A 21,262-nucleotide genomic window follows, 5' to 3' on the forward strand; every position below is an offset into this window, starting at 1 on the left:
GTTGTTGTTGTTGTTTGTTTTAATGTTTTATTTCTAATTATATGCATATGTGGGGGGTGGTATGTGCATATGAATACAGTGTTCACAGAAGCTTTGGATTCCTTGAAGCTGAAATTACAGCTGATTGTGAGCCCCCCAGCATGGGTGCTGGGAACTGAATTCAGGCCCTTTGAAGCAATATGCACTTATCTCTCCAGCCCCCTCGGCTGGGTTTTTGGTCAGTACACATGCTTAGCAAGCAGGAGATATGTCTGGGACAGGTCTCCTTATGTGACTCACTGATAATGATGCCCCCAGAGAAGTGTGAGAATGTCGGGGTGCTCTAGCCTCTAAGCCAGGCTCCTGCGGAAGGGTCAGACCCTGGCTAGCTGCTCTCAGCTTTGTGCTCTTTATCTGTAGAAGACAGTATCAGTACCAACCTCCTGAGGTGATTGGCTAGAGCAGGTAGGATTCAGGGTAGTACTTGTTAGCCACAGCTTCTATTTAGCTAGCTAGCATTTTCACAACAGCAACTTTGTTCCCTTCCCCACTCTGAGGAGGAGGAGGAATGTTCCAGGGAGGAGGGGGTGAGGATGCCCTTGCCAGGCTCCCACTGCACAGCTTACTGACTGTGCCATGACTTATCAGTAAAACAGGAAACAGGAAGGTCTTGGTGGTTTTGGCTCAGGCCTGTCATCTAAATATGTGGGAGGTAGAGGTAAGAAGATAGTGAATTCAAAGCCAGAGCCTGGCTCACAAATGGCTCCTTTCACTGTGCTGTGGAGTTTCTTGAGTTTCTGGTGATGGCATTCCTTGTTTTTTAACAAGGATGTATTTATACCTCAAGATGGGAAGAAGGTGACGTGGTACTGCTGTGGGCCGACTGTGTATGATGCATCTCACATGGGACATGCCAGGTAGGTCTGGTGCCTGGGGATCTACACTGCTGGAGGATTAAAGAGAGCAGAAAGGGAACGTACAAAGAGCCTGTGGTTGCCATCCTGGAATCCGCCCACACTATCCCTACCCCAGTGGACATGTGATGTGTCCATGACATGTAGACTTTGGTGTAGTGTCCTTACCTGCCACACAGACACATGTTCATGGGTATGACTTTTCAGAGTTTATGGCTGATGGGGTAAAAGCCATGGATCCTGCCCCTAACAAGCTAATATTCCTTAGCCCTGGTGCCTGGTCCACAAGGGCTGCAAGGTTTTCAGATTTGGGACTATTTGCATATGAACAAGAGGTCTTAGGGATGGAACCCACACTGAAACACAGTGTTTATTTATTTCATGTACATTTTATATTCATAGCTTAAAGGTAATTTAACTTCTTAATAGCTTTGTTTATGAAACATTATTTCATAGCATGGAAGTTTCTATTTGTGGCATCATGTGGGTGCTCAGAACTGGGATTTGGGGAAGTTTCTGGTTTTAGGGTGCTCAGCCTGTGCGTGCTCTTCTTGGACTGTCTGGTTCATGGATAGTGTGTGCCAACTGGAGAACTGTGCTTTCTACTGCTTCAGGTCCTACATCTCTTTTGACATCCTGCGGAGGGTGCTGAGGGATTACTTCCAGTATGATGTCTTTTATTGCATGAACATCACGGACATTGATGATAAGGTAAAGGGATGCCTAAGTTAACATTCAGATCTAAATAGGTGACATGAGAGGAAGCAGGACTTTCAGATAAGAAAATACAGCTGCAGAACATTGCTTAGGAGGCAGATTGTGAGTTTGAGGCCAGTCTGGACTGCTTAGGGAGTTGCAGGACTGCTTGGGCTACATGGATAGAAAGATGGGCTAGAGGACAGGCAGGCTTGGGTCTGACCTAATAAACCCTGAGTCCCTGCTGTGAACTGTTACCAGAGTTTGTGCAGATGTAGGGTCACGTGCACAGGTGTGTTGATGCTACTGGACATCGGCACATTGGGATCATCGGCTGAGTGTCCATCATTCCTGGTGTTTTATGGAGCAGGCCCACTCTATATCTCACTAGCTGAGGAAGCTGGGGCCTCAGTGACCTATCCTTAGACACCCAGAAATTGACAGACCTCAGCCCCACTTTACAGGTACACGTGGAGGGTGGTAATGGTGTCCCACAGTGCCACAGTGTTTGGGACCTGTGGCTGCTCCCGCATGGGAGGGAGTGGACTCTGATCATAACCAGTTTCCTGCCTTGGCAGATCATCAGGCGGGCGCGGCAGAACTACCTCTTTGAACAGTATCGGGAACAGAAACCCTCAGCTGCCCAGCTCCTGAAGGATGTCCATGCTGCCCTGAAGGTAGGCCCCAGACACCACCCTGCTTCCTTGTGCCTCTTAGGCCCTGTGCATGCTCCTGTCTAGGGTGGTGTGTAGTTAGGTTTTTTACTCTTTGCTTTTTGGGGGCCCACCACTTGGCTCCCAAATAAATACAGAGACTTATTTTTACTTATGAATGCCCTTAGCTTGATTTATTTCTAGCCAGCTTTTCTTAAATTATCCCATCTACCTTTTGCCTCTGGGTTATTACCTTTCTCTATTCTGTATACCTTTCTTATTTCTTATTCCATAGGTGGCTAGGTGGCTGGCCCTTGGCATCCTCCTTTCCTTCTCCTTTTTTTGTTCTCTTTTGTTTATTCCCTCTCTATCAGCCCCACCTATCCCTCTCCTGCCTTCCTATTGTCTATTCACCTCTTTATTAGGCCAATTAGGTGTTTTTGGCAGGCAAAGTGACAAGCTTCACAGAGTTAAACAAATGCAACATAAAAGATTGTAACACATTTTTACATCATTAAACAAATATTCGATAGCATAAATGAATGTAACACATCTTAAAATAATATTCCACAACAATGGTGTTTGATCTGGCAGTCATTCCCAAGGCAGTACCCAAACCCACCTGCATTCCCAAGGCAGTACACCAAAGCCACAGCAGGTGTGCCCCTGCCAAGCCCATGAGATAGTCACCAGGGCAAAGTTCTGCAGGATATGATGTAGAGTAGATGGAATATTAGGTGAAATATCTACTCTATCTCCATCCCTCTTGGTAGTACCTGACAGAACTGCTGTCTGGTCCTGACAGGTCACAGGCAGCCTGATGCACACTTTTTTTTAAAAGATTTTATTTATTTATTATGTATACAATCTTCTGCCTGCATGCCAGCAGAGGGCACCAGATCCCATTCAAGGTGGTTGTGAGCCACCATGTGGTTGCTGGGAATTAAACTCAGGACCTTTGGAAGAACAGTCAGTGCTCTTAACCACTGAGCCATCTCTCCAGCCCACTTTTGACCACAAGGCAGACACGTGATCTGTAAGTCCTTGTCATATTCACAGTGCTGTAACCTTCACTGAGAAAGTGTGTCCTCTACAGTTCTACACCTTTACTCTGGATGAACCTCCTTTTAATGTGTAGGCTCTTATATTAGTGTCTTAGTTATTTTCCTATGCTGTGATAAAACACCATGACTGAGGCAACTTACAGAAGTTGACTTTGATGTCGGACAGTAGTGGTGCATGCCTTTAATCCCAGCACTCAGGAGGCAGAGGCAGGTGGATCTCTGTGAGTTCGAGACCAGCCTACTCTACAAGAGCTAGTTCCAGGACAGCCTCCAAAGCCACTGAGAACCCCTGTCTCTAAAAACCAAAAAAAAAGGAGGAGGAGGAGGGTGGAGGAGGAGGAGGGAGGAAGAAGAAGAAGAAGAAAAGAAGAAGAAGAAGAAGAAGAAGAAGAAGAAGAAGAAGAAGAAGAAGAAGAAGAAGAAGAAGAAGAAGAAGTTGTTGAGTTTGGCTTAATGGTTTCAGAGTGATGAGTCATGAGCCCCTCAAGACAGGGAAGCATGACATCAATTAGCAGGCATGTTTGCAGGAGCAGGAAACCGAGAGTTCACATTCTCAAACACACGCACAAACCAGAGGGAGCAAACTGGAGTACTAGGGCATGGCTTTAAGCTCTCGGAGCCTGCCCCCAGTGACATACTTTCTCCCCAAACAGCACCACTACCTTGGGACCAAGTGTTCAAATCCCAGAGCCTATGGGAACCATTTCTCTTAAACTGTCATACTTATGGTAAGACTAGATCATTCTGCTTCTTGTCACATACCACCCTTAGCAACTCCAATAACAACTGCTGGGATGCTCATGGCATTGTCCCTAGGAAGAAAATAGGCCTGAAGTGAGAGCATAGCTATCCTTGGACTGACAGGGCTGGAAGCTGGTGAAGCAGGGACACCTTTGACATGGATGTATCCATCTTGATGGATGTACATTTTGTTATGCCATTTTTGCATGGGGCGGGGCTGGCAGTTTGCTCAATAAAGTTAAGCATCCTGTCTAGCCACATGTGAAGAAAGGCATCAGACTGACTGAGAGCTGAAATCTGGACAGTGGGGAACACCGTGCTCTGATGCATTGGGTCAGTTGTAGGAAGTGGGGTTCTGCACTGTGCCTGACATATTTGGTGTGTTCTTACTGTTGTAGCCATTTTCAGTCAAGTTAAGTGAGACCACAGATCCTGACAAGAGGCAGATGCTGGAGCGGATCCAGAACTCTGTGAAGCTTGCCACAGAACCACTGGAACAGGCTATGCACTCTGGACCCTCTGGAGAGGAAGTAGAAAGCCGTGTGCAGGTGAGCTCTTCTGGGTCCTGGACAGCCATTTGTATACAACGTCATACTCTGCACAAGATTAGTCCATATTCAGAGTCAGTGTGACCCAAGCCAGTGGCTCCGTTCTTAGGTGCTCAGCCAGTATCCCAACCCACCTGGGAACCCCAGCCTCTGGAGTCCCATTCCCCAGGCATGGAGCTTAACACCAGGGAGTTGAACCTGGCTTCCATGTGTACTGATACTGCGACTCCCTTTCCCCCATGCTCCCTCCTTCTACTTCTACTTGGAATGCAGGGGAGCAGCCTTCTGCTTTCCCATTCCACAATTAACCTCGGGATCTTCCCCCACATTTCTTGGTAGCAGAAAACAGAGCCAGCAATTGAAGCTGAAGTGAGCAGCAACTTGTAGTTGGCAGTGGAACTGGGGCTGTCACACTTGCCAACTCTTCCATTCCTGAAAAAGCCTCCTTGAGACAAAGTGGGTGAGGCCATGTGCCCTCTGTCATTCCACCATAGCAGAGCTCTGAACACACAGGGCCCTTCCCCTTTCTGCTAGCACCCCCTGCTGGCCACTCTTTAACTCAAGGAAACCAGACAGGAGGAATATGGCTGTAGCTCATCAAGCAGCACAAAGGAGAGACCTGGGCTTCTGTGTTACAGACTTGTGTCCACTTGGGCCCCCACCTGAGCTAACCGCTGCACCTTTTGTTCACTTTTCCTGTTAGGGTTTCTCTCTTTGTTCCTACAGGACAGATTCTGATGATTATGATAAGTCCATGTTGATAATCTTGAGGGCTATGTGTTTTCTCTCAGGTTGTGTTTTTGAGACGGGCCCACATGTCATTGCCTGCTCCTGCTTTTGAAGCCTGCAGTCAGATGACAACAATCCCACTAAAGTCTTTCCCTGATTCACCCACCAGTGCCCATCTTCAAAAATGTCACACATGGCCAGGCGGTGGTGACGCATGCCTTTAATCCCAGCACTGAGGAGGCAGAGGCAGGTGAATATCTTTGAGTTTGAGGCCAACCTGATCTACAAACAAGACCAAACAAACAAACAAACAAACAACAACAACAAAAAAACCACAAAGGCTGCCATCTTAACCCTGTAAGCACCCATATCTCAGTATCAGGATCTGCCACATTTCCGTGCCGCTGTACCTACCATCCACCACCAGAGTTTACTACCTTCTCAGACTGAAACTACATATAAAGCCCTGGTTGCTTAGCCCCTTTCCTAAGCTTTTTGCATATGCCAGAAGTGGAATTGCAGGATCCTACTTTGCTCAGCATTTTGAGGAATACCATCCTGTTTTACACAGCACATTTGCACATTTTCACCAGTGCTTATTGCCCTGTGCCCTTGGTAACAGTCATCCCAGTGTATGGGAGGCAGTCCCTCTCGTGGCCTATGATTACATTTTCCAACTGCCATCGGTATTGCCTATCCATGTATGTATTCATGAGCTGTAGTGTGTTATCTCTATGCAAGTTCCTTGGAATGTCTTTAGGACATGTTCTAGCATATGGATTTGGTGAGTATTAGACCATATATTTGGGTGACTTGTGGGAGTCCCCAGCACTGACCATACATCCCCAGTTTCTCTGAAGGTCCTGGGGGACTTAGTGTGGAATTATCTTGTTTCTGAGATTGGTTACAGTGACACAGGTAGGACCCCATCATGCTGAGAATAGGCAGGTGCTGCAGGATTCCGTGCACAGCTCTGAACTGACCTCCACCCAGCACAAAGCATGTGCTGCCCTGGCAAGATCAGCTGTGTAGGAAACACATCTCCCAGGGAAGCTCACAGGAGCCTCAGCAGTCAGGGCTGTGTTTTCTCCACTCAGCACAGTCAACAGCTTAGACTCTAGGAAGCAAAGTGAGGGCTCCATCCCTGTGGTCTCCAGTGTTAGAGCAGAGCCCATGGGGGCTGCTGCAGCAGAGCTAGGCACCACTGCTCAGCAGAGGGACCCTCACCTCCCTCGGGATGGCAGCCTTGTTCTTTCTCATGTAGATGCTTGTAAGTTCACCAGTGACCACATCCAGCATGTTCACCTTCACCTGTTCCCCTCTTTCCTTTGTATCAGTCAAGTAAGTGTTTGGAGGTAACACCTGTGACCTGAGGCAGTTTTGCTGCCTTCTTGTGTGTGATGATTTGGACCCCTGTCCTACCCCTTCTCCTGGAGTGGTTAGCCTTTTTCTGCATTCAGAAAGCATCCTATATATTCTCACTATATATTCCAAGCTAGCCTAGAACTCTCTGTGGCCTGGAACTCATGATCTCCATGCCTCACTTCCCAAGTTCTGGGGTTGTAGGCCTGCTGCACTGTTCCCAGCCCTTTCCTTTTTTGGGAGTGAACTTTATTTTGTCTCAAGAAGTCTGCCCCACCATTCTCCTGTGTTTTCTTTAAAAGGTTGTAAAGTTTTAGAATTCCCCTGAAAGTCGTGCACATTGCTTTATGAATGGCTGAGGGAGGATTCTGCCTTCCTCTAGCTAGGGGATGCCTTCCTTTCCTGGGGGCTGTAGCACCAGGACATTCTGCATATCTCCTATGTGGACTCTGTCATTTGTACTGTCCAGCCCAGCAGGGGCACCTACTGCCAGTCTGAGAGGAAACAAATTTTGGTGGTGTCCTGTGGCACGTGGAACATTCCAAACTATCCTGCTAGGTCTATTGATCCTCTAGATCTGTCTGCATCATCAACCATTCTTTGTTGCCTCTTTCCTTCATTCTATTTTTTTAAGACTTTTTTTTTTTTTGTATGTTTATATACATGTGCCTGGTGAGTTTATAAGTACCACATGCATACAGGAGTCTATGAAGGTCTGAAGAAGATATTGGATCTCTTGGAACTGGAGTTATAGGCTATTGCTAGCTGCCATGTGGGTGCTTGGAACAGAACCCAGGTCCTCTGGAAGAGCAGCAAGTGCTTTTAACCACTAAGCCATTTCTTCATCCATCCCAGCCTTCATTCTCTGTTCTTTACTCCTTAAATAGGTGGAGCTCATTTTCTGTTTTTTTTTTTTTTTGGTTTTTGTTTTTTGTTTGTTTGCTTGTTTGGTTTTTGTTTTGTTTTGTTTTGTTTTTCCTTGGTTTTTTGAGACAGGGTTTCTCTGTGGCTTTGGAGGCTGTCCTGGAACCAAATCTTGTTGACCAGGCTGGCCTCGAATTCACGGAGATTTAATCACAAGTGCTGGGATTAAAGGCATGCACCGTCCCGCCCGGCTCATTTTCTGTTTTAAGTGGGGCTTTTTGTTGTTTTGGTTTTTTGTTTGTTTGTTTTTTGGAGACAGGATCTCACTATGTATCTCAGGCTGTCCTGAAACTCACTATGTAGACCAGACTGGTCTCAAATTCACAGAAATCCACCTGCCTCTGCCTTCCAGGTGCTGGGATTAAAGGAATGTTGGGATTCAAGGTGTGCTCGGAGCACTTTTGATAACCTTTCTAATCTTTTGAAAAGTCTTTCTTTCCAAGTGCACAGTTGCTATTTGGGTGAGACTCATTCACCCAACAGAGTGCATCTGTCCTGTGCAGCTGAGCAGGAGGCTGGCTTCTAGTGTCAGGTTGGAGACATTGTCTTGTGCCAGAGAGGATTCTGTATTCATTGTGCTGCATCTCCTGTTCTCAACTATGTTGTTGGGATTCTTTGTGTCTTTGCTAGTTCTTTTAACAGTTCATCCTATTGACACAAAGGTTTAAAGTCTACTGAGAACAAGGCCCTCTGATGCTGGGTTATTTGCCTCTCCTGTCCTAACCAGACCACCTTCCTTCTTCCCTTCCCTCCCTTCCTTCCATGCTGGAGCAGAGCTTTCTTCCATTAGGTAAGCACTCTGCCACACCAGCCTTTTCTCCTCCCCTTTTTGGGGTGGGAGGGGTGAGTCTCCTTGTGTTACTCAGATCAGCCTTGAATGCTGTCTTGATGCCTGAGCCTACAGATTGGCTAGGATTGTAGGTCTGTGCTACAGGCCTGGCTATTTGGGTCTTAAAGATCTTAATTTTTAACATGCCTTTAGACCCAGCAGGCAGAGCTCTGAGATTTCTAGGCCAGCCTGGTCTACAAACTGAGACTTTGTCTCAACCAAATCAACAAAAAGATATGTCTTAGAGTGGACTCTGAGTCACAAAAAGTGAGAGGTATTATGTGGTTTCTGCTGCCTGTACAGCTCCCCCATCAGCAGCACTCCACCAGAGTCCTGCGTTTGTTGCCATCTGGCAGCCTGCAGTGATAAGTAGTTATTTGGCTTTAAGGTCAGCTTCCTAAACATTGGGATTACACACATGACCACATGTGCTGTGTGTCCTGTAGGTTTGAACTGGTGGGTAAGGAACTGGATCCCATCGTCACAGACATAAAGCTGTGTGTGCTCCACCTGCTCCTCTCTTCCCTGAGTTTCTGGTCGCTGCTGTACTTCATGTGTCTCCGTAGACAATCCTTCCCAGGTGTGATGAGCTGCAGTTGCACAGAATGTGCCTTTCCAGGCTGGCTTCACACCCAAATGTGATTTCCCTCTCCTCCTCCCCTATACACACCACCACCAACCCTCCAGAGACCTCTGCTGGACACCCTGCAGTTCAGTTCTGACACTCAGAGCCTGTGAGGTGAAGCCCTCACAACTTCAGCTGCCAACCCCAAGTAATAAACTGTCACCTACCTTGTGACTAGTCAGCTGTGAATCCAGGGTCCCCACAGTCCTCCTTGGCTTTAGTCAGTTTGCCAAGACCAGTCACAGAACTCGGAAACAACTGAGATACATTCACTGGCTTATCAGTAAAGTGTGCAGAGGACGAGGCCCAGCCAGGCCCCCACTCCCGAATTCCCCAGCTTCAGCTACCCAGAACTGTCCTTTGGCTGTTTTGTGGGGTTTTTGTTGTTTTGTCTATTTGTTTGTTGTTTCTGTTCTTGTTTATTGAGATAGGGTCTTTTCACAGTCCAGTCTGGTTTCGAACTGCTTATCTTCCTGTCTCAACTTCCTAAATGCTAGGAATACACATGTAACCACCACAGCCCACTCCTTTGGTTTCTTATGAGTCTTCATGATGCAGGTACACCTGATCAGTGTGGTGAAGACCCATGGTGATCAGCTCAGCCTTCCATCTTCTCCCTTTGTAACCTTGGCAGCTGGAACTCTCTGGACAAGCAGACGCCATTTCAAGGCTGTCCCCTCAATGGAACAAAAGATGCTCCTTCACCCAGGAAATTCCAAACTATGTAAAGGCTTTGTGTATGAAACCAGAGATAGGTGTTAGGGTTAGGGTTGTAATTATTTCATAGTACCACTGCTTCTCTTAGATGTATTCTAAATATCCTCCAAGTCTTTTCATGGCCTGATAGCTCATGTCTTTTTAGCATTAATATTCTATATCCCATTATCTAGACATACCCCTATGTTTATCTGAAGGGTGTCTTGCTTCCAGGTCTGGAAGTTATGAATAGAGTTGCTCTAGAGAGCTGGGGGAGGGGGCTTTCTGTGGACTTAAGTTTTCAGCTCTTAGGATAAGTAACAATGAATATGCTTGCCAGGTCATTCAGCAAGAAATAATAATAATAATCCAACTGTCTTTTAAAGTGTTGGCACCCTTCTGAACTCCACAGGCCTTGAGAGTCCCCACTGCTGTGTCATCAGCAGAGTCCTGAAGACTCTGCCACCATCATAGGTGTGGAGCTTTTGGTGGTTGGGTTGGGTTTATTTATTTTTATTTTTTGGGGTGTGTGTGTGTTATGAGCTACCCATTTTGGGTGCCGAGATTCAAATTCAGGTCTCCATGGCTAAACGGCAAGTGTTCTTAACTTCTGAGGTAGCTCTCCAGCCACAGGATCTTTCTATTGGCCCTTGCAGCCTGGAACTCACTATGTAGAACAGGCTGACCTAGAACTAAGAGATCCTCTGCCTCTGCTGGGATTAAAGTATGCACCACTGTGTCTGGTTCTGCTGTGTTTTAATTGTAGTTCATTGATGGCATGTGTTATCAAGCACCTTTTCATGACTGTTTAGAGCTACTTTAAAGAACAGTTTTTAAAATGTTGATCTCTCAGGACTGGAGAAAGGGCTCAGTGGTTAAGAGAACTGGCAGCTCTTCCAGGTTCAATTCCCCACACCCACATGGCAGCTCACAAGTGTCTATAACTCCAGTTCTAAGGCATCCAACACATATGCAGGCAAAACACAAATGTACATTTTTTAAAAAATGTTGATCTCCAGTTCATTGCTACTGGTAGCAGTTACATTTCTGTTTCTGTGATAAAAATGCCATGAACAGAGGCCATTTAAAGAAGGACTTTGGGTATGGTGGTGCAGGGTGGTGGCTTATGGTTCCAGAAAGAAAGTCCATAATGATGAGGGAGGCATGGCAACAGGCAGCCAGAGCAGGAAGCTGAGGGAGCAAACTGGAAGTGGAGTGATGCTATAAACTCTCAAAGCCCATCTCCACTGATGTACTTCCACCAGCCAAGCTCTACCACCTCCCCAAATGATACCACCATCAGGAACCAAGTCTGTGAGGGACATCCTCCATCTAACCACCACACTGCCATACTGATTTGTTGACTTTTTAAATTTTTATTCCTCCTTTCTTCCTTCCCTCCCTCCTTCCTTCCTTCCTTCCTTCCTTCCTTCTTTCCTTCCTTCCTTCCTCTCTTTTCTTCCTTCCTTCCTTCCTTCCTCTTCAATAAGGTTTGTTGTTTTAGGTGTTAGTTTTGTGTTACTGTGTCAAATTCCTGAGGGAACTGACTTATAAAGAGAAAAGTCCTATTGGTCAGTTTCTGGGGTTTGGGTCCTTGGTTGGCCCTGATGCTTTGGGTCCAGAGTAGGACCACAGAGTGTGGTAGGAGGGGGCATGTGGAGGATGCTAATTTTGTGGCTATTTAATTTTTGCTGTTGATTTTGTTTTTTTTTTTGAAATGAGATTTCTCTGTGTATCCCTGGCCATCCTGGAACTCACTCTGTAGATCAGGCTGGACTCAAACTCAGTGATTTCTTGCTTCTGTCTCCTGAATTTTGGGATTAAAGGTATGCATCACCACCTTTCGTTTTTTTGTGGCTATTGGAAAGCAGAGATGGGAAGGGACCACCTGGTGACCTGACTTCCTTCTGCTAAGCTCTGCCTCCTCTATTTCACAGCCTGTCAGTGCTAAGAGGCAGCCCTGGGGCCTCTTCTTTGATACATGCTGACATCTCTGCCTGCACTGAGACCCTCACAAATGGTCTTTAGTTTCCCTGCTTATCTGGAACAAGCTGATTGGAGCTTGTTGGCTGTTTCCTTCTTCCATGTAGTCTCTGCTCCCATGAAGCTCTGGCAGGTTCCTCATTGGTTAAATAGCTCTCCTGAAGTCAGTGTCATAGGTCATTGTGTGTGACTACCAGAACACTTGAGTCTTGGTAAGCTATAAAGTATAGAAATCTATTATAATTCCTGCGCCTGGAAAGTCCAGGGTGAAGGGATCTTCCATCATCCACTGTCAGGGGCAGAATGGAAAGAGCTGGTGACCTAAACATCTATTAGCCTCATCTTCTCACAGTATCAGCACTGACTGTGTCTGCTGCATGGCTTCTGGGGAACACGAAGACCACAGTGGTCAGGCAGGCAGGGCTTCTCTCTACTCCAAAAAGGTCCCTCCTTCCATTGTCCCAAAGGCAGCACAAGCTCATCTCTCTTCGAATCAGCCATGAGATTCTGGGGTTTCTGGAAGTAAAGCATGGTGACTGGCCCTCTGCGAGTTGTCCCTAGTGAGTTCACTCAGTCTCTTTAGTTATTTGTCACATTGCTGGCTTTGCAGCCTGCACTGGCTCCATGGGCTATCAACTCATGTATCCTTTATGCTGAGCTCTGCTCTCCTGGCTGCTGTCACGACCTCACATTCCCTCTAAGATGCTAGAGTCTAGAGCTAAGAAAAGCCTGTGCTTTTGTTTGTGCCATACCTGCTGTGTGGGTGGCGCAGCACTCTCTACACTGCTTGCATGTCCTCACTGCTGGCATTGGAACTAAAATCCAGTCTTATTCACCACTTCCATAGTAATACATTTGGAGGCCATCTGATTGTGGGTTTCAATTTTAAGGTTTGTTTTTGCTGTGAGGTATTTCATCTCTTGTCATATGGAAGGTGACTTAGTCCCTAGAAATACCCAAGCCCACTGGCCTCTACACTGGATGGCAGCATGGATTTGAAAGCCTACCTCTTCTTCCTCTCAGCTTCACACCACCTTTCCCAAGCTGGCCAAATTCCCGAGCCTAACTCTGTCCCTCACTCAGTGGCCTGTAATGATAAATCTTTACACCAGCTGCCTGAGTTCTGCCCGCCACCACGTTAGGGCCCCAAGTAATACACAGAGACTTATATTAGTTACAATGCTGCTAGCCAATGATTAGGATTTCTTATATGCTTGCTCTGTCTTAAGTATCAACCATAGCATTAATCTATATATTTATAAAGACTTATCTAATGGAGGACACCAGCAGCATGTGTCCTCTTCCCAGGATCACATGATGGCTCCACAGAGAAGAGAGGAGGAGGAAGAAAGCGATTTCCTGCTTGTCCCTGCTTATATTCTGAGTCTGCCTGCTATGTCACTGCCTGCCTGGATCACAAGACTTCTCTTTACTACATTTCCCAGAATTCTCCTCAACTCCTAGTCCCACCTATCTTGCTCCCCTATTGGCCAACAGTGCTTTATTCAACAACCAATAAGATAAACATACACAGAAGGACCTCCCCCATCAGTGTCCTGTGTTCTGGGATAGCTGTTGAAGTTTAGCCTCCTGCTTTCTATCTACTGGGTGATCTCTGACAGTCTACCTCAAAAAATCAGTGTAGCCAGAGCTAACCTCTGTCTCCTTCCTTAGTCCCAAGTGCTGGGATTACAGGTGTGAGGCCCAGTGTCTTGGTTTCTTTTGGCCACTGTGTGGTTGCTGCATTGTGGGCTTCCTTCCCTGGTAGTCTAGTAGTCCACACCTGCCCTTCCAGAGCTTGCTTTTGAAGCAGTGCTAAGTGGGTATTGTCACCCAGCAACACATCAGTGGTCATGTTTGAAATAATGCTGTGTGTTGTAACTGAATGGCCTGAAATAACTGCACCCCATTTTTCTAAGTAATACAGGTCAGAACACAGAGCTCCCACACAGCTCCCAACCACACACTGTGGTCTCTTTTTTAAAGCTTCTGTTAGGTGTCTCAGCCATCTGCCCTCTTGCACCTCAGTCTCTTCTGAGGTCAGATTTGCTTTCATGACTTCCATCCTCTGCCCAGCACTTCCTGTCACCCATAGCTGTTAAACGCAGGTTTCTAGGCTAGAGAGACGGGGAGCTGGTCTAGTGATTAAGAGTAAGTTTGGTTCCCAGCACCTTTAACTCTAGTTCCAGGGAATCTGATACCCTTTTCTGGCCTGTTTATACCTACACCCACATGACAGACACATGTATTGGTACACATGAATAAAAATAAATCTTTTTTTAAAAGCACAGTTTTCCCATGTTCCCTAGAGCACCTGCTGGTGGGTGCTGGCTGGGCTTGGTGGTCTGCCTTTTCAGAGCTCCCAATAAATTGGAGGCTTCAGGCCACATACTGGCTTTGGTGCCATGACCTTTGAATGGACTAGATTTTGATGTTACCCACTTTCTTGGAGCCATCTTTCCTCTGCACAAGACAGTTCCTATTAGTCACACCTAGATGGGGTGTGACTAGCCTCTGCGTCTTCTCTGCTTTGGCAGCTTTGAGAAACTGTTCAAGAGTTCTAGTGGAAGGCCCAGCTGTTGACTGCTTAGAATAGTGTCCATTTCAGTGTGGTCTCAGAGGTGGTTTGCAGGATAGGCTACTTGGGTACACTATTCTCCAAGACCCTGGGGCTGCCATGCTGACTGTTGGAACTGAGGCCTGGATGCTGTACTATAAATCAATTTCCTGTGTCTTCTGTCTAGCTCTTTGTAAAGACACTCTTGTGGCTTTCTGCTGTCTCAAGATGATCAGGTATGCATGCACTGCCGGCCTGCAAGCTGTCCCCTGAGTTCTGAGAAGTCCTTAGGTATTTCCCTGGTTCCTACTGCTTCCTTCCCTCCCTCTGGGATTCCTGTCAGAGGCCTGGCTCTGTTCCGCCCCTCTGACCTCATCTCATTTTAAGTGACTTGAAGTTAGAGTCAGACTTTCATTTCACCCGCCATCTCCGAAATAACATGGAGACTTACTATTAATTATGAAAGCTTGGCCTTAGCTTAGACTTTTCCTCAACTGGGGATGGGGGCCCATGGAGCCAGCTTTCCCCTGAATAAGACTGTGCCTATTAGTCATACCTAGATGGGGTATGACTAGCCCCTGCGCCTTCTCTGGTTTGACAGCTTTGAGAAGCACTGTTATAACTTAGCTCTTATAACTTAAATTAGCCTGTTTTTATTAATCCATGTTCTGCCATGTGGCTTGGTTATCTCTCCTCTACCATATGTCCGACTTCTTCAATGTCTCATGGGCATCTCTGCAAAGTCCCACCTAACCTCTTCCTGCCTAGCTATTGGCCGGCCATTCAGCTCTTTATTAAACCAATCAGAAGGTACCCTGGCAAAGACACATCTTCACAGTATAAACAAATATACTGCAGCATCAAGTCCCACTTGCCATTCCTCTCCAACCCTGTCATGTCCTCTGGAATGTTTAGTGGTTAGTAGACTTCATCTCAACTTTCATTTGTTTCTCTGTTCATACCTGCCTGGACTATTTCCATGCTATCTTGTAGCTTGCTGTTGCTTGTCATCTGAAGGTTATATTTTTCTAGATGTGACACTTATAGTCTAGATGTGACACTTATAGTCTAGACACTTGTAGATATACCCACTACTTATCTGGGAACTCCCTCCTTCCTTTCTTTCATTTTTTTTTTCTTTTGATTTTTTTGAGACACGGTCTGTATGTAGTCCTGGCTGGCCTCAACCTCACAGAGATCCTCTGCCTCTGCCTCTCTGCCTCTCTGCCTCTCTGCCTCTCTGCCTCTCTGCCTCTGCCTCTCTGCCTCTCTGCCTCTGCCTCTCTGCCTCTCTGCCTCTCTGCCTCTCTGCTTCGAGTACTAGGATTAAAGGCATGCCCCCGCACTTGGCTTCCTCATTTCCTTTTTGTTTGTTTGTTTATGAGACAGTATCTTGCTGTATAGTGCAGGCTGGCCTCAAATTCATAGCATTCCTCCCACCTCAGCCTCCCTAGTGCTTTGAGAAAAGTTATGAGCCACTGTGTCCAACTTCCTCTTGCCTTTTCTATATTCCCTGCCCTTCATGTGGGGAAGAGTGTGAGCACCCTGAAGAGATCTGCCCTGCTACTTCCTGTGTGGCTCCCTGCATCCTCTCCTGCCAGTGTGTCCCTGCCACTGTCCTCCCTGGTGCCTTGGCTCTGCCAGGTCATCTGAATTTTGTGTGTCTACCCTTTGCTCTTTGCCTTGTGCTCCTGTGATAGAGTGCAGACTGCTGGTGGCCTCAGCCCTACACTGCCGGAGATAATGTGCTCAAGACATTCATCCTAGGAGGACAAGGACAGACATTTTCTCACCCAGCACGATTACATTTGGACTGTTTCACATCAACAGTGGGAGATGGCAACTCATGGATCTTGCCCTGCAAGACTGGCTTGGACCTCAGGGCGCTGATTGGCTCCTGCCATCTTTCTGTGTGCTTGCATGAAACCTAGCTCAAGTGTGGATATCCTTTCTCTTAGGTATTGCTGGAGGAAGCAAAGGACTTGCTCTCTGACTGGCTGGATTCTACAGGTGGCAGTGAGGTGACTGACAATTCTATTTTCTCCAAACTGCCCAAGTTCTGGGAAGAAGAGTTCCACAGAGACATGGAAGCCCTGAATGTGAGTGTCTTGGATTGCCTGGTCCTTGCTTTCTCTGGCCAAGCTCTGCTTTACAAGTTGTGATTTTGGTAAAGCCAGAAGGCCTGTGATCCACAGTGTCTTCATTTTGCAAGCTCAGTGGCTGAGTAAATGTTGAACTTGAATGAGGGGTGAGGAGATCCTTTACTCTTTGTTTTAGTGTTTTCATGTGTATTCCCATGCCTGGCGCTTAGGACTACCTAGAAAAGAAGTCAGAGATCCAGGGTGGAGCCAGCTGTGGCAACACATGCCCGTGTTCCCCACACTCAGGAGGCAGAGGCAGGAGGATCTCAAGTTCATGGCCAGTCTGAACTATGTTGTGTGATCCTGCCTCCAAAATAAACAACCTTTAATCCCAGCATTTGGAAGGCAGAGGCAGGCAGGTGGATCTCTGTGAAAGACCCTGTCTCAAAAAAGAAAAAGAATGAAAACATAAGGAAACAAATAGGAATCACCTAAGATGAAGGACTCCCAGGAAGCAGGACAAGTCCGTGTCCGGTCTTTATGACTGCCTGGAGGCCAGTGCCCATGTGTCCTAAGTCTCCTCCCGCTGTAGGCAGGCCCCAGACAGGGAAGGTCTTTCTTTCTGCCATGTGTCTCTTTTCCTGCTGAAATAGTTTTCCGGCCCTTAACTTGTATTTTGAAACAGTTTCGATGAGTTTTCTATGTGGGTCTTGAACTTGTGATCCTCCTGCCACAGTCCTCCAAGTAGCAGGGATGACACATCTATGCTGTGGGTTCTGACGGTAATGTACTCAGTGGAGGCTGAGGCTTTCAGACTGGTTGGAAGAAAGTGCTGAGACTCTGTCCCCACAGGTTCTCCCTCCTGATGTCCTGACCCGGGTCAGCGAGTATGTGCCAGAAATTGTGGACTTCGTCCAAAAGATTGTGGACAATGGTTATGGGTGAGCATGAGAAACCTCCCCTCCCCTGCCAGGCCACTCAGCTCCTTGGGGAGAGAGAGTCTAGGTGCGGGGGCCACACCTACTCACTCCTCAGCCCAGCACCTGACCTAAAGCTGCTCTTCACTTCAGCTCTGCTCCAAGAACTTGGATTGCTGCAAGGAAGAAGCCCTTGCCTGGTTCATGACATACATGGGACACACCGCTGTCACAAGCATTTAACCAGGAAAATTGAGTCAGGGAGCAAGCAGGAGAGGCGGAACTGGCTACAAGCTCGCTCCCAACAGCCATTCTTTCGAAGCACTGTCACAGTCTTCATGACTGCCTAGAGGCTGGTGCCTAGGTGACCTAAGTCTCCTCCCCATGCAGGCTCCAGGCAGGGAAGGACCAGGTCTTTCTGTCTGCCATGTGTCTATTTTCCTGCCAAGCCAGCCAGGGTGCAGAGCATAATGCTATCTGAATGGCGAGAATTCTTCCGGGTGGCCCAGTGGTCTCCTTGGGATGTTATCAGGAAGATGTGGTCCCATATCTGCTTGGAAGCTTGACAGTGATGACCATAGGTCATTGGGGACAGAACAGCATAATAGTAAGCTTGGACACTGCAGGCCCCTGGAAACATCAGTATCACCCAGACACTTCATGAGTGTGTGTCCTATTGTCTGGCTGTGATTTTAGTGTAGATACTACCCAACTTATGCTCTAGCATGATTGACAACTGGAAACTTTCCCACATCACTAACATTAGTCTTTTCATGGGCTCCTCAAAGGGACTTATGGACAGGACCTTGGTACTAGGCACCTGCTGACTGAACTACTGCACCTGGCCTCGGGTCACTTCTCTACTTGTTGGCTGCACAGGCTAGAGAAGAGAGGACTATTTACAGTGCCTGCTACAGTGCTACCTTACCCCACATGACAAATGGCTCAAGGCAGCAAGAGACACTGGTCCAGCCAAGTGGCAAGCCTGGGTCAGAGAGGACACTCCTCTGTGCTAGAATATGCTAGAGACACATGGAGAGCCATGACAGGATCACAAAGTAGAATGCAGACAGAGAGAGGAGAAGGTGTGTCATGGAGTTATGCCATCGAGTGGGGATGTCATCAAGTGGCTACAGTACACCAAGCAGAGGGTCTGTGAGGCCTGCCTGACACTGAGGCCAGCCACCTCTGCCTCAGGAGGCATCCCTGTTGCTCCTACTCAGCCCATGAAACTATGGCTTCTGACCAGCTGCAGAGAGCAGAGTCTTGATGGCCTTGGCCATTGGCACTTCCCAGTCCATCGTGCTCTCTCATCAGTGCTGTGGTGTGTGTCTGAGACCCCCTTTCCTCTTGTTTCCAGCTATGCTTCAAATGGGTCAGTCTACTTTGACACAGCCAAGTTTGCTGCTAGTGAAAAGCACTCCTATGGGAAGCTGGTGCCTGAGGCTGTTGGGGACCAGAAAGCTCTTCAGGAAGGGGAAGGTGAGAGCTCAAGGAGCCCGCGTGGAAGCAAAGCTAAGCTGCTCCTCCTCACTCATGGCCTGCACCAGATCTCTACCTCTTGGTATGGTGGGTGCCCATGTACACTACACAGGCACATGGAGAGCAGCCTGCTTTCCCTAAAAGAGTGCCAGGAATTGCTCAAGACAGAATTGCTTAAGAAACAGAGCAGTTAGCCCTCTACTGTCCTGACACAGGTCCTGGGCCTTCAGCTGCTGTGACAGTCACTTAGTAGAGAGTTCCTGGCCCTAGCCCTAAGCTATTCTGATGGGGCACTTGACTTGACACAGAGGCCTTAAACATAGGTGTCAATGTTTTCCTGGGTCAGGCAGGACCACATGACAACAACACTATTCAGAAATCTTTACCCACAGTGAAGCCAAGGACAGTCTCACAAAACCCAAGGTTGGGTAAACACACTCTTTTTTTTTTTTTTTTAAGATTTTTATTTATTTATTTTATTATGTATACAGTGTTCTGCCTGCATGTGTGCCTACAGGCCAGGAGAGGGTGCCAGATCTCATTACAGATGGTTGTGAGCCACCATGTGGTTGCTGGGAATTGAACTCAGGACCTCTGGAAGAACAGTCAGTGCTCTTAACCGCTGAGCCATCTCTCCAGCCCCGGGAAGGCACACTCTTAAGATGAGAAGTAACTTTCACGGCAGATACATCTCCCACTGATCCCTTGTTTGTAGAGGTCAGGCTTTCCATAAAAATGTAAGCTTTATATAGAAATATCAGCTGTGGGGCTCTGTTCTAAAGAAATAACCAAAATTGAAAAACTCAACAAAAAACATGGAAACCTTGGCAAGAGAGAGAGAGAAACTAAGCCAGCTTAGCTTTGATATTAGGTTCAGAGGTAGATAGATGTAGTATTCAGTATTAAAGAGGTGACTTTACAGTGATAAAGCTGAGAGGACTCTAGGGCCATACACTGACACATGCCTAGAGTCAGCCTTGCATACTTTGCAGAAACAGAGAGGTTGGGTTAACGGTGGAGCAAAGGTTTTGAACATGCTAACAGACATGGTTGAAGAAATCAAATAGCAGCTTTCCCTATTTAAATTTTGCTTTTAATGTGTATAGTATTGGTTTGCATATATGTCTGTGCACCATGTGGTACCCGAGAAGGTCAGAGAGTATGGTGTCAGACTTCCTGAAATTGGAATTATAGATGGTTTTGAGCTACCCGTGGGTGCTGGGAACTGAATTCAGGTCCTCTCAAAGAGCAGCTAGTGCTCACAACCACTAAGCCATATCTCCATCCTCTTGGATCTTTCCCATTAAGCCCCCAGATCACAGGCCAGGTACAGAGGGAAGTCTGAAAGCTAGTCCCAAACAGTCCTTTTATTGTCTAACCAAGGTGCAGGTATGCAGGCCTCCACGCTACAGGGATGGGAGACTGGCAAGCTACCTGAGGTTTCTAATCCTTAGTCCCTCAGAGGAAAGGAGACCACAGAAGCACAGGGATGCAGGTGTAATGCTGACTGCCAAGCACGAGTGGCTGTGAATAAGCAGAGAGGAAAGGAAATGAGCCGAGCAGTCAGGCAGAAAACTAGCAGAGAAGAACAGTACATGGAGAGAGAGCAGAGGAGTTAAGGTAAAGGCAGGTTAGTGAATGACTTTGGTAAGCTAGAAGCTGTCTCTTTACAGACACAGCATGGAGAACCTGGCTGCCAGCCTAGATGTGTGAAAGAGACACTGAAAGAGCACCTGGAGCCTCAAGAGTTGTGGTTCTGGATGCTTCTTGCTGACAGAGGAACAGCAGGAAAAGGAACTGGAGCCAGGCTAAGGCCTGTCCTGAATACCTTGTGTTTCTGCATTTCTCTTGAAAAGATTATTTTCATTTTGTAGATGAGCACACCAGAATGTAACAGTGATTGTCTTGGGGCCAGGAAGTGATGATGGGAGTCCTGCTCAAACATTATGCATTCCGTACATGTCCAGCATCTTAAGCTGGTGTTTCAGGATGCCCTAGTATTGCCTCCCTCCACCACAGCTCAGGGGCATCAAGCCTGGGCACTCAGTTCCTGAAAGATGGAGCTGATTTACATTCCAAGTTAGCCTAATAGAATAGCAAGTGTGCTTCCTATTCCAGGGCTTCCACAGGGCTCCATGGATGCAAGGATCAGATAGACCCTTGTAGTCCAGGGCCTAAGCCTGAGGTTGAAGGAAGACATTCATTCCATCCATTCACCTAACATAGGCTTGATCGTCAGTGTAGGGGACAAAGACCCCACCTCCACAGCACCTCTAGCTATGTATTTGGTGCCAGTGCCATCTTGGGTCTCCAGTCATCTTATACTTGTTGCTGTCCTAAGTGCCTCTGGCCAGTGGTTCCCTTCACTACCCCATGGGGTCTCAGAGGATCTGGCAGGAAATGCATTGAGGCTACACCTCAGCCCTTTCACCTGGTGCTTTATGAATCCAGTTGTTACCACTGACCTCAGCTTCCACGGAGT

The 21,262-nt window shown here is 47.2% G+C and overlaps 1 protein-coding gene across 3 annotated transcripts in view; it reads left to right on the top strand.

Annotated features, from left to right (window-relative positions):
• Positions 1–21,262, top strand: part of Cars1 (cysteinyl-tRNA synthetase 1) — a 53,325-nt gene that overhangs the window by 19,211 nt on the left and 12,852 nt on the right. For 2 of the 3 annotated variants that reach the window (XM_027408837.2, XM_027408840.2), the window contains 7 exons: positions 808–896; positions 1,508–1,604; positions 2,168–2,266; positions 4,446–4,595; positions 16,259–16,399; positions 17,234–17,322; positions 18,659–18,780. In XM_027408837.2, coding sequence (XP_027264638.1) covers positions 808–896; positions 1,508–1,604; positions 2,168–2,266; positions 4,446–4,595; positions 16,259–16,399; positions 17,234–17,322; positions 18,659–18,780 — 787 coding nt within the window. The remainder of the gene's footprint in view (positions 1–807; positions 897–1,507; positions 1,605–2,167; positions 2,267–4,445; positions 4,596–16,258; positions 16,400–17,233; positions 17,323–18,658; positions 18,781–21,262) is intronic. The other variant, XM_035442090.1, reaches the window with a different exon arrangement.

This window comes from Cricetulus griseus, chromosome 3 (genome assembly GCF_003668045.3).
Source record: "Cricetulus griseus strain 17A/GY chromosome 3, alternate assembly CriGri-PICRH-1.0, whole genome shotgun sequence".
In the NCBI taxonomy this organism is placed as follows: domain Eukaryota; kingdom Metazoa; phylum Chordata; class Mammalia; order Rodentia; family Cricetidae; genus Cricetulus; species Cricetulus griseus.